Raw genomic sequence first — 13,335 nt, 5'->3', positions numbered from 1 at the left:
CGGACAACATCGCTATATCGTTCGATGGCACATGGATGACGCGCGGCCACTCGTCTCATATCGGCGTCGGCACCGTAATTGAGCTCTACACAGGATTTGTGCTCGATTATGTAGTGCTCAGCAATTTCTGTGCTGGGTGCGCACGGGCACCAAAAGAAGTTGACCCTGCCTACCAGGCTTGGAAGGAGGCACACGCATGCCAGAAAAACACGGACAAAAAAGCTGGGGAGATGGAGGTGGAAGCGGCACTGATCCTCTTCCAAAGATCGCTGCAGAAGCATAAGCTGCGGTACACGACCTTGTTGTCGGATGGTGACAGCCGCGCTTACCTTGCTCTTCAAGATGCGAAAGTCTATGGATACATACCCGTGGACAAGGAAGATTGTGTTAACCACATTCACAAGAGAATGGGCACAGCACTGCGAAATCTAGTTTCCAAGCAGAAGTCCTCTGGTACAGAGAGTCTCGGTGGGAAAGGAAAGCTGACTGGTGAGCTTATCACCAAGCTCAGCAGCTACTATGGCTGGGCCTTGAAATCGCACAAAGGTGATGTCAAGGCCATGCATAAAGCAGTCATGGCCACATACTACCACATCACCTCAAACGATGTCACTTCTAACCACACTCTCTGTCCAGAGGGCCCAGATTCATGGTGCCGCCAAAACGCAGCAAAGGCCAAAGGTGAGCCTGCTCCAAAACACCGCCACAATCTGCCACCCCATGTATGTGAGGCGCTTCTTCCAGTTTACAGACGTTTGTCTGATGAATCGCTTCTTCGGCGATGCCTAAGAGGGAAGACCCAAAATAACAACGAGTGTCTCCACTCAATTATTTGGGCACTGGCGCCGAAGGAGAAACATGCATCATTGTTTGCTGTGCAAGCTGCTGTGGCAGAGGCTGTAATGAAGTTCAATTCTGGGTATGAAAAAGCTTCTACAGCCATACTTCAAGAACTTCAGCTAAACCCTGGCCAACAGTTGACCAAGCGCATGAGTGAAAAAGATCGCCACCGTGCTGAAGCATGCGCACGCAAGCATGCTTCTGCAGAAAACTTGCAGCGTGTGCTACGAAAACAACACCGAAATGACTCTAAACAGACAGACTATGTTCCTGGAGGGTACTGATGCTAGGCCATTTGTGAACATTGTAAATAGTTTGTGATTTTCTGTATTAAATATGAGCCTATTTTGTTTTTTGACGTTTTCTCAGAATGTCATTTTCGATGTTTTTGAAACTTGCCAAAGCGATATCTTGGTCTTGAGGTCACATAGAGCCACAATTCTTGTGGTGGCATGTAGCTACATATGTCTCCTACACAAATGTAGGAACAGATTTTTCAATCTAGTCTTTCTAAATTTTTATTCTTGGTACTAATTTAATCGCTTGATAGAGATATCTGGAGATTAAACTTCAAATTGCTATAAAATTGGTAATACTTGTAATATTAAAAAAGTAATCCTACATTTGTGTTAATTACACTTCATAGTATCTAGCCATATGTCAATATTAATATTCTGGCCAATAATTGCCTTTCCATTGTTCTGATAAACAATATAGGATTAATTTTAATTATCTCTGCAACTGGCCAACCAATTTCAAAAGCAATTATATTTTTGAAATCAGCTTGAAAAACTCTGTCTGGGTTACAATTTTCATTGAATTTGGTCAAGAAATATAAAAAAAAAATTTAAAACCCTCTTCCCCCCTTAATTCGAACATACCGCGCTCCCAAAATGCTCTCAGCACCCCGCCCGATCCCGCGGCGGCACCTGCGACACCTCAACGCTGTGCGCGAAGGAAATGAAAAGGAGAGAAAAGGCTGCGGTGGAATGTTTGCTCTTTCTGAAATGCCAATCTGCGACGCGCCTGTGTCACGCTTCTCCGTATTCGCTCGGAGGATTTCAAGCTGGATGGTCGTGCCTCCGACAACAGCGTAGCTCCCGCATTGTGGTGCCCCGTTCTTGGACTGCTTCGACTGGATCCCCACTTTCCTATCTCCTTCTATTTTCGGTGGTCGCTTGCCTTCTCTATCTCTTCATCTATTTCCTTCTATTCTTTTTATCTCTCCTTCCCCCCCCCCCCCTTTGAGGCACTGCGCCGCCATATCGCCCCTGAGACAGAAAGGAAAGAAAGCTGTCGCTGGGTTGAATAAATGTGTGGTTGAAGGAAAGGAAAAAGGCACTATCTTCTCCAGCCTTTGCCCCTTGCGGGAGCAAGGCGCTGAGAGCCTTGAGAAGTGGGGGAAGGGGTCTCATGCGCCCACGCGTCCCCCTTCTTTCCCGTCCCTACCACGTAACCCTTCTCCTTTCAACGACGTGCACGAAGAGAGCAAAAAGAAAAAAAAAGCTGCCGTGGAGTGTTGGTTTTCTCTCAAATGCCAATCTGCTTCTCTCTACGTGGAGGTGCTCCTCCTTTCTCGTCACGAGCTGGCCATGTAGCAGCTGCGGTAGCGGAGAGACTACTCAGTCGTTGCCGTCTTCAGAAAGTGTCGGTGCTGGACATTTCCACGCGCAACTTCTCTTGCCAGGAGAATGCTGAAGCCGAAGTAGAAATGCTTTGCAAGCTGCGTGCGAAATTGATTGACTTGCTGCAAGGCAAACGTGTGCAGACGTGCATCACCGATTACTTCAATTAATAACGGATGTCCTGTGATTTGTGAATAAATGTGAATCTCCTGAAACTTCCCCCTCGTGTGTTAGCTCAATGCACATGCGCCACTGCATGGAGAGCCCTAAGTTTATTTAGTTTTCATTAATTTGAACTACTTTTCATTCGAACAAATTTTCGGGCCCCTTCGTGTTCGAATTATTGAGATTCGACTGTATTTATATTGAAGTGTACGGAACTCTTGCATTATATGTTATGGTGGAGTGGAGTGTCTTTTTTGTTGGAACGGCTTAGCGACAAATCGCAAAGGTGCTACAGGTAAAACCATGGTGGCAGCCTAGGTGGTTTAATGGTGGCATGAAATGTTTCTTCAGGGATAATGCACGTGTGGCAGTAGTTCAGTGGTATACCATGAATAGGAATGCTGCTAGCTAAGAGTTATACAGTCAAGCTCACATATAATGGCCCCACTTAAAATGAAGTTCCGCTTAAAACGAACAATATCCGCATGACCATGAAAATATACATTGGTTCAATGGCCCAAAATCGCACTTACAACGAACGTCTCCGAGTGCCGCTGATCGGTTACAGCGAACGAAGTCAGCGGTCTGCCGACTTCCCGGGAAACCGATTTCAACCACCGATCAGGCATCGGCGAGGTGCCCATACATTCTTGTTGTTAAACGCCGACCCTGCCTCCGCGCCCCTCTAGTTGCCGCGCCCCTCTAGTTGCCGCTCTCCCCAACCGCTCTTTGTTACACACCCCGTTGTCCTTTGTGTCCCTCCCCGCTACTCTGAGCACCCCCATCGCCAGATGAGGCCCGTGTTTTCACACTGCCGCCGATCTTTCGGAAGACTGGTCGGCCATCTACCCTTTTTTTGATTGCTGGTACTGTCGTTGGCCTCCCTGGCCTGGAGTGACCAGAACATTTGCCAACATTGTCGGCCAACGACTGTATCCGATAGTGTGCGTCTCGTGCAGGCGCTTACGCTACCCCACCAACTCTGATAATTTGCGATTCGTTTTGTGTTTAAGACTTGTTCTCGTTCACTTCGCACTCGGCTCAGCATGCCTTCCGCAGACGTGTGGAAGCGCGAAAACGGCTGTTAATTTGCGCGGAATGAATCGCATAATATCGAAGTTCATGAGGCCACGCAAACCCGCCGGCGCAACAAAACCATTTTTTGACCACGGCCGGCGATTCTTGGGAGTACATTGCCACGTGCCGATTCAGGCGACCATGCACTCTTTCCAAGTTTTTCTACGTGCAAGTTTCACGGACCTTTCAAGCAACCTCGCGGACCTTTCAAGCAAGGTCGCCCTCCCGCCGCATCCTCCCCTCTCTTTATCGCAACTCCTTGCCTTTCTCTCGCAAGTCTGCTCACCTCTCTTGATCACAACCCCTTCGCCCGTCTCCACCGCTCCGCGACGCCCGCTACGCTGGCTCGAATTAGTTTCGTTTTCTGACTGGAAATGGGCCCAGAGCTGTTCTACGCGGTCTGGCATGTGTGTCGCATGTGCCCGTCTTGCTCGCTCCTGGTGTGCGTGTGCGGTCATGATGGCCAACGGGAGAACTAGCACGCTTTTTCGTGCCGCTCAACAAAACGTCGAAAGTGTGACTGCTTGGCTTGAGCGTAATTCGCACTTTAAGTGCTGCGTTGCAGAGCGCTTGCTCGTAGCTATTGACCACCTGGCAGCCAACTTGCCGCTTCGGGGGTCCCGGTATTCAGCTATGGAGATGGTGAATATTTCGTGGGCGGCGGTGACGGCTACATGCGCGCGAAACTATTTTGCGAGGCTGACTTCGTCCGCGTCGGGCCCGATGCCGAGCCTGAAGCTTCCGAACAGGATCACTGCGGCGGCGATTTGTGGCAGCGCGTGATCAACTCCGCCCTGGGAGAGCGGGTGGGGTATTTGTTGCGATGCTTTAATTACGGCCGATGATGATGCAGACACTGCGGAACCGTGCACGAATTTGGGCATAGTGCATGAAGTACGTGGCGAGAGCGATTTGGAGGAATCGGATTGCGAGAAAGACAAAACTTTGGAGCCAGTGCCTCATGCAGCTTATGCCACGGGCCTCGGCAAACAAGCACCCTGCCATTTTAGATAAACTAGAGACCACCCTTATCGCTTCTGTTCTTCGAAACACGTGCATCACGGACTTTTTGAAGCAAAAAAAAAAAAAGTTTGTGTTTTCACTCCCAACTTTTTTTAAAAGCTGTGTTTCATTTACTATGAACTTCGAGATACAGCAAACGAATGCCGCATCATGCTCAGGTTCGTTATAAGTGGGCTCTCGACTGTAGTACTTTTGACTTGGGATATCACCTTTTTTTCCTGCAACCACAACTATGATCTTCAGCAGTGGAAGTGACGTGTGGCACATGATTGTGACCTGATTTGCCTGACCTGCCTGGTTGCCCATAAATTTCATATGATTTTAGTTTAATCACACCCTTACAAACTGCTATTGTAAGTGCAATCTTTCAAAAAGAGATAATGATATAACAGACAAATGGGTATTGGAGACGCTATTGTGCAGACAGCTAAATACGGATTGTTAAGAAAATGCACACGGGGTACCCTGCTTATAAGAGACATCTCACATAAAGAAACAGGAATAAAGGGGTTCAACTGTAATTACTGTATTTGGTTAACAAAGGCTATATGACATTACAAGTTTATAGATGACAAATGGACAGAATGATTGGGAAGGAACTTATGCAAAAGAGTGGCTACTTGGGCTGGTTGATATTGCATTTTTGAAAGAAATATGGTTGAAACAGAGTGATGCCAACACTGATCTAAAGACTTCTCTTTACAGTAGATGGGCTCAGCACAGTGGTCTGTACAACCAATAATAATACACCACGGGATATTGGCTACCAAATTTGCATAGTTACGGTGTTGCACGTCTTAAGTAGGCAGTCTATTACTTTGCCCCTCGTTACAATGTGGTCACCGGCGTTCATGAAGTAAGGCGCATTATTATTGATGCGCTCTTGCTGGCTGCATGTGCAGTGACAAGGCATTTCTGGTAACAAGCCATGATAATGTGTGAGTGAACAGAGTGCTGCCGAGCACACATGCTGCGCCCCAGCGCAAATTCCAACAACTGGCCTTCACTGTTCTGCCTCATAACATGCTCTTCCCTCATCAACAGGCTGCAGGTGGCCTTTTCAGTGCACCTGTGGCCCAAGACTCACCGGCTGCATCTTTTGAAGACTAGGCAAAACGGCTGGCTCACAACCACCTGCACAAGAATAAAGACGAGGAAAACACTCTTAGGTTAACCTGTGAGACCCACGCACAGTTGTGAATTTGCCAAATGAGCGTATATTGATACCAGTTTGAACAACATGTGCGATTGAACGATGAGCAGCCACAGCATCACAATCTTTTGCATGTTTTCTGAAGTGAAATTAACCACTTACCGCAATGTTCCTGCACCACATCATCAGTAGGGGTCGGCAAATAAACAAATGTTTTCAATGCCAGTTGAATGTTGTGTTACTACAATCAAACTCAATTATAACAAACTTAAAAGGGCCGCGATAATCATTGATTGATATGTGGGGTTTAACTTCCCAAAACCACCATATGATTATGAGGGACACCGTAGTGGAGGGCTCTGGAAATTTAGACCACTAGGGGTTAAGGTGCACCCAAATCTGAGCACACGAACCAACAACATTTCCGTCTTTATCGAAAATGAGCCGGCACAGCCGGGATTTGATCCCGCGGCCTGCGGGTCAGCAGCCGAATACCCTAGCCGCTAGACCACCGCGGCGGGGCTAAAAGGGCCGCGATAAATGGTCATTACACCGGTATGTTACTGTTGCACTTTTCAGACTCATAAATCGCATTCTTTTCCATTTATTTTTGTGATGCTTCCCTTACTCAATGCTCCCCGAGGAGCCTGTCAGGTACTAGTAAATAAATAAGTAGTTAGTTGTATATAGACTCGTCCTTAAAACTTGCACTAGGCAGCCAAACTGTATATATATGTTTTTTGTGTGTGTGTGTGTGTGTGTGTGTGTGTGTGTGTGTGTGTGTGTGTGTGTGTGTGTATGTGTGTGCGTGTGTTCATTTTTATTAAATAGTGCTAACAATTCCTCTGGAGACATGTTACGACTTTTCGCTTAACTTGTTAAGCAACACTCGATGTGTGCTCACGAGTAAATTAAATCACTGTTGCAATAAACTCACATTGTTGCACTGAAGTGCGATAACCCCAATTGTGGAAGCAATCATCCATGGCTAGTTAAGTGCAGCAGTTCTTTACTCGGCTCTCACCTTCGCAAGCCCGACGGTTTGCGGTCTTAAGTATGCATGCATTTGTGCGTTTTCCGTGCTTGCTTCCCACCTCATCCTGCTCGGATGCGGCACGTTGCCGGTTCATTCAACACAGCGAAGACATGCATTTTGCAAGCAACGCGCAAGTGGCCTTGTATTACGTGGTGGCGGCGAAGTTGCTAACGGCAGCATGATGTGCTTGTACATCGTCACTCCATGTGCATTTAAGACATGCAGTTGAGCATGTCTTAAATGCACATGGAGTGCATTTAAGACATGCTCAATAAATTATCGCAGTCATCCACAGATGACTGCGATAATGTTATTGGCGATGAGTCCAAATGGCACATTCATCGCCACTCGTCACTTCGCCTTCACTTTTTTCTGATACTTAGCCATTAGCTCTTTCGTTACCACACCTATTCAAAGTGATCACCGGTGATTGATGCTTTGGATCGCCAACTTTAGCATGTCAAATTTGTTTCTCGTGCACCCAACACATTCTAGTAGTTAGTCCAGCCACTCAACTTTCAGAACCAATTTAATTTGCCTGTTTGGGCAACATGGTGATTTTTGACAAACCTTTGCGTGAACCAATGCGTGTGTATTGTTGGCAAAGTGCACTAGGCTGGCGAGACTGACAGAAGTGTGTGCCTCCTCGTGATTATACTCCAATAACATCAAAGTTCTGCAATGAAAGGAACTTTTGCAAGCCAAATACCGAATGAAAGTGTCAGCTTCGCAATTAAATAATGTTTTGCAATAATATTTGCCAGAAATTTACGCCAGCTATTCAGTAGACAGCTGTGGCTAGGAGTGAGGAAAAATTTATTTCGCAAAAGATAGTTTCGATGGTACGCAGTATGTTTAATGTGTTCACATGACTATCTCAGCCAGTCTCCAGCAGTTTTGCTTTTGCTTCTCTCATTATATCAGACACAAGGTCGCATATAGTGTCAGTAGTCGCTCCTATGGCATAGTCGCCACGTGTGCATGGGTGCGCACCAGCTCTGCAAAACAGATGCGCCACTCCAAACTGCCTTGCATCTCTGCTGAATTGAGTGAGGACGGGCTTAGAGTTTGAGAATGACAGCATCTCAGCTTCAAATTTTATGAAGACGATGTTTTGCGTCAGCGTGAGACATCCACAGCTATTCATGTGTTTGTTTTGTTTACGGCCTCGAGTTGTCTCCTTTGCTGCAAGTGTGTAGCTGCTGACCTTTATGCAAAATCTTATAGCTACTCCAGTTACGTGCAAGATCCACACTTCACCAAGGTGCGATGAGCTGGCACCGGCTGCAGAGCTTCTCCTCACGACAAGAAGGCCACCAAAGCGCATCTCAAGTTGCACTACGCAGCAGCCTGAAACGTTTCAGAAGTGCTCGCGATAGTGTTACCTTTGTAATACGATGTGCAAAATGCTAAAAGAGATGTTTGGATGTATATAGTATAGGAACGCCAACCTCAGCAGAGTGAAGTGGCTCATGGAGAGGGGTGACACGAGACGAAATAGCGAAGTTCATTAGACATCTGATTCATGAGGGATTATTCACATCATGGGCTGGAAGTCCTTGAGGTTCTTATTCCAGGAAAACAAAAATTTACTGAGAAATGTGTGTACGGATTCACTTGTGTCTCACAAAAAAACCACGCAATGCTTCACTGCATGACTCAAGCAATGAAGCAGCACCTTGGTTATCTTCTTCGTCTATGTGAACAGAAACTTTTTGTACTGCATTTATTGTTTTTATACTGTTCCTAACTCATTTTTCTTCAAAATGTATATTCAGAAATTTCTTTGTTTTGAATATTTTTGCACATATAGTGTTTTTTCTTGCACTGTTTACCAGCTGGTAACCAAAAGTTACACACTTTTCACATTTTTATTCACTCCAAAATACTTTAGTTGCACTACAACATGTATTTTTTGAAAAGAGCGTTTCATTGCACGAAATTTACTATGCTGCAATACGTGCTGGAGTACTTTACACAATGACAAAAACAATTTTCTGGAGACATATGAAAAATAACCATTTTTGCGCGGTAACGAAAGAGTTGAGGCTCCACTGCAACTGCACAGAAGTCATTATCATTGACCAATCTCTGCCATTTCTGATAGGCAGAAGACTTTTTGTACATTGTGGTGTCGGCGAGTTGAGCATCGGACTGAACTTTTATACGACAAAATGTTTTCGCTCGTTCTATTTATGGCTTCTTGCAATTGAAGGTATTGTTTGGTTAGTCGTCGGTGGTTGTAGAAGCAGAGAACAGCATCAGAAAAGTTTGCCGTGAGAAAACTGACCACAAGTCTTAATGCTGCTTCCTGAATATCTTTCTTTTTTTCTAGAAACACCACCAATCAGCCAATGAAGAAATGCTTGGAAAGTGAGTGACCTTGCTCGCAGCATCTGAAATCTGCATATGCTGCTTGCCGACGTCTACGATATCTTTGTCACGAATAAACTGCAACGGAAGTGTTCGTTGTAAAAGCAGGAGGCACTAAAAACATTCACTATATGTAGATGCAGTTTCAATTGGTAGCACAGGAAAACCGCATGTGCACCAAGATATGGTTGTTATAATCGATAGATCGTTATATCTGGGATCGTTATACAGTCAAACCCATTCAGAGGAGACACTAATAAAACAGACACCAATGTGACTACAGTAAAATACGCGTCGATAACAAAATACATGCGAGATACCCTACTTATTAGGGACATCTCATATAAAAGAGAGCATGCCTCTTATAAAGAGGTTTAACTGTAAGTGGGTTGGCCTGTATACCGTTAATTCTGAGAGAAAAAGAGCAAATGCAATGGTTACAAAGAGAATTTGCTTGCCAGGGCTGGCTGAGAGATGCCAATGTTCTCTCTTAGATCAATAATGGCATTTCATGTGCAACAAATTTTGCATCAACTGCTCACAGAGCAGGGTGATGTGAGGGCAATTTCTTCCTCAAAGGAGCGTGCATCACTGCACTCTAGACAGATGTCATCAGCCAGATGGCAGGTACACACTTTTTATATACACACTTTCTTGTTGATATGTGAGGAGTGTGCATAGAAAAAGAGGGCTAACCAAAAAAGAAAGAAAGCACACCGCTACATGCCATATTGATAAAATAGATCTAGTTTTCCAGTCTTCCCCAAGCACCTATCTCACTTGCATCTCTCCGAAGACACTCTGTCATTGTTTTATATGTAGTGTAAGCACAATGTAACAATAAGCTGGGAAGGATGATGTCTCATTTACCATGCAATGGAAGCCAGGTGGGCACGTCCTAATCTGATAACATGCCTGAAGTGGCTCTAGTCAACACACAGGTGGCGGGCTGTACGCAAACATAGGGTTACTACAAATTTACTGGCTTGCAGCTTAAAAATAAAAAAAGCCCCATACTGCAATAGGAGTGTTCTTTTGGCCACTATAGTAGACTCCAAATAATTCAAACTCTGATAATTCATACTTTCTGTTAGTTCAAACAAGATTCAATGTTTTGGTTGGCCCTCTAGTCTTTCAATGTATTTAAAAGCCTCTTCCATTCAAACTCTAACAAGCCTCTTCCATTCAAACTCTAACATTTGGGTAAATCACCGTTTTTGCAGTTCTATACCGGAATAATCTGTGGCTTGCCCACTACTATTTCAAAATTTGCACTCTTGTTTAATTCTAACAGTCTAAAAATGAAAAATAAGTGCTTCAGGCCTTCAAGGAAAAAGGCTTTCCTAGTGAACAAATGTTTCAAAAGAAGCACACGTGTGGTAAATCGTCATGCTTCTCAACTGGTAGAGAGAGCTTTGGGCTGAAAGCACATACCTATAGCAAAGAATCAGCTGGCAATTCACGATTTCTTTAAAAGGTCTGATCAGCAGTAAAATGCAGATAAATTTGAGGGCCTTACACCTCTGCTTTCTGTTCATTGCATGCTGTTAAGGTTTAAAAACACTTAAAAAATTTTTAAATGCGATAAAATCAATGCCTAATCATTATGTGAGGTGTCATCTCACCTGGAGCCGAATATCGGAGAACTTCCGATAATTCAAACTTCTTGATAATTTAAATGAAATTCAGAGGCCCCTTCAAGTTTGAATTAACGCGAGTTGACTGCATTACACAAGCCACTTGATTGTAACTGTCATGCACTGAACTCGCTTCATTGCTGTTTGCAATTTAGGCACGCTACACATGTTCAAAAAGGGTTGTTTACAATGAGTCGAGAAGGCACATTGTGGAAGGAACAGCTGCTCACTATATTTAAAAAAAAAAACAGCATTACTTTGAGCAATGATTCTTTAAACTTAGAGCAAATAAGCAAGACATACACTGCAAGTACTGGATGACCATGAGCGCAAGCGAGTAGCTCGACAGGGTCCCATGCTTGGCCTCGTTGATGTGGCGTCGAGAGGCCCACGCCTTCACAGCTAGTACAAGGGGGGCTGTGCGCGAGTCCAGCTGTGCGTAGCACTGCAGCAGCCGTGTGTTACGCAACCCAACCACATTGTTCACGTTTATGTCCACCTCAACACCTGTGGTACGGTCACGGAAGCGCACAATGGGCACCTTGGCATGAATCACCTCTGGTCGCCCTCCCATGCACCAGCCTGCACACAAAACACAGGAACCAGCTCTAAACTATGTTCACAAGACCTAGAACCCACAATCTACGATCTGCCTCCCCTTCCCATTAGCCACAAACAAAAGATCATACGCACTACAAGTTTCACACATCAGCCATCACGAATCAGCAGACAGAAGCTACTGACATCATCCTTTACGTGGTCTATTAACTAGGGCAGTGTGAACAATGCTCATGTATATGCAGCACTCCCACCACCAGCACAACATTGTTTCTTGACACCGGGCATTAACATTCATTAACATTAAACAGTCATTAACATGATAGCAATTAGTACATGGACACCTGAGGCCGCCTTTGTCATGTTTGAATATCATGTCCAAATGGATTGCCCTGCATATTCAATGTGCAAGTGAAAGCATACAAGATCTTCCACTAGTAGTGGCTCATGCATTGTGTGAAGCCACATGAAAAGATACCAGGAGGGACTGTATTGCTTTAATCAAATAGGCAATGTTGCAAATTTGAGTGGGATTCAGCAAAGGACTCAAAGTACAGCAGAACAAACATTGGGTCTTTAAAATATATAGAACCGAGTACATAGTGCTACCTAAGTTGTCTTACTCAGTCTGCATACTGAAAAGGCAATACAGTGGACTGAAAATGCCTCATTAAACGGGCTCATACGGCTGGATTTGTATGTCTTGCGCAGTAAAATTCATCGGTTAGTCGAAGCAGTACTTATTGGTCACCTATGGTTAAACGGCACAAACTCTAAACACAGCATAGACTCGCTCATGCCAAAGGTAGTCTCACACACATGGCAACACCTCGAGATCGAGACAAGCCAATCTAGTGGCCACTCTCGCTTGTGGCTGTGGGAGCCGAGTTGGGGAGTCAATTGTGCGTTAGGCCTATTTGTACGGCTAAGTGGGGTGGATCACAGTGTTATTTCAGCCCGACGAAAAGGAAGCAGCTGCACCATAAACTCTTGCTTGAAAAAAAGCAGCAAATTCTTCAAGAGCTCGATCGAAGTGGCCTTCCCAAAACGCAGGTGGCAAAAAAATACATCCCGAAATCGACACTGTCGAATATCTGGAAAGACAGAGAAAAGATTAAAGGCACTGTTAAGAAAAGGACCTTTATATTTAAATGGATTCGGATGCGGGCGATGCCTTATGAACAACTAGAAAAAGTTCTTTTTTTTTTTTTGTGATTCAAGCATGCACGGATTTCCAATTTGCCCTTAAGTGGACCAATTCTCGAGCAGAAAGCTCGAGAGATCGCCATAAAAATGGGTGTTAAGAACTTTGTCCTAAGCGACGGATGGCTCAGCTGCTTCAAAACACGTCATGGCCTAGCCTTCAAAGCAATCTCAGGTGAGAGTAGTGCAGTAAACAGACATTTGCACCAACTGGCAACAGGGGCGGCTGAAGAAAATTTCGATGAGCTTTGAGCCACGAGACATCTTCACCGTTGTCGAGATGGGTCTTTTTCATAAGGCGCTTCCCATCGAAGACTCTCATCTTCAAAGGCAAGCCTTTAGTGGAGGAAAACTCAGTAAAGATCGCATCACTGTGCTGGTGGGTGCAAACATGGCAAGAAATGAGAAATTGAAGCTGTTGATAATAGGAAAATCAAGGCACCCACGTTGTTTCAAAGGCAACCAAAGGTCCCCAGTGCCTTTGTCAAGCCGTTCTCACGGCTTTTAGCCTTGGCGACCTTCCAGTTTTTGTCTGGTAAATAAATAAAGTTTGATCATTGATCATTGAGTTCGACACCTTCCCGTTGCGTACCATGGGAACCCAAGAGCGTGGATGACCGTGGCCATTTTCGAAAATTGGCTTCG

General features: G+C 45.0%; 1 protein-coding gene across 2 annotated transcripts in view; it reads right to left on the bottom strand.

The window, feature by feature from the left end:
* LOC119168266 (poly(A) RNA polymerase GLD2) overlaps nt 1-13,335 on the bottom strand; it is a 147,599-nt gene that overhangs the window by 14,589 nt on the left and 119,675 nt on the right. For both annotated transcript variants that reach the window (XM_037419673.2, XM_075890986.1), the window contains 2 exons: nt 11,233-11,511; nt 5,818-5,864 (listed from right to left, as the gene is read on the bottom strand). In XM_037419673.2, coding sequence (XP_037275570.1) covers nt 5,818-5,864; nt 11,233-11,511 — 326 coding nt within the window. The remainder of the gene's footprint in view (nt 1-5,817; nt 5,865-11,232; nt 11,512-13,335) is intronic.

Source organism: Rhipicephalus microplus, chromosome 3, assembly GCF_043290135.1.
Source record: "Rhipicephalus microplus isolate Deutch F79 chromosome 3, USDA_Rmic, whole genome shotgun sequence".
Classification (NCBI taxonomy): domain Eukaryota; kingdom Metazoa; phylum Arthropoda; class Arachnida; order Ixodida; family Ixodidae; genus Rhipicephalus; species Rhipicephalus microplus.
The sequence above is the reverse complement of the archived record's forward strand: the minus strand, read 5'-3'. Positions and strand labels throughout refer to the sequence as shown.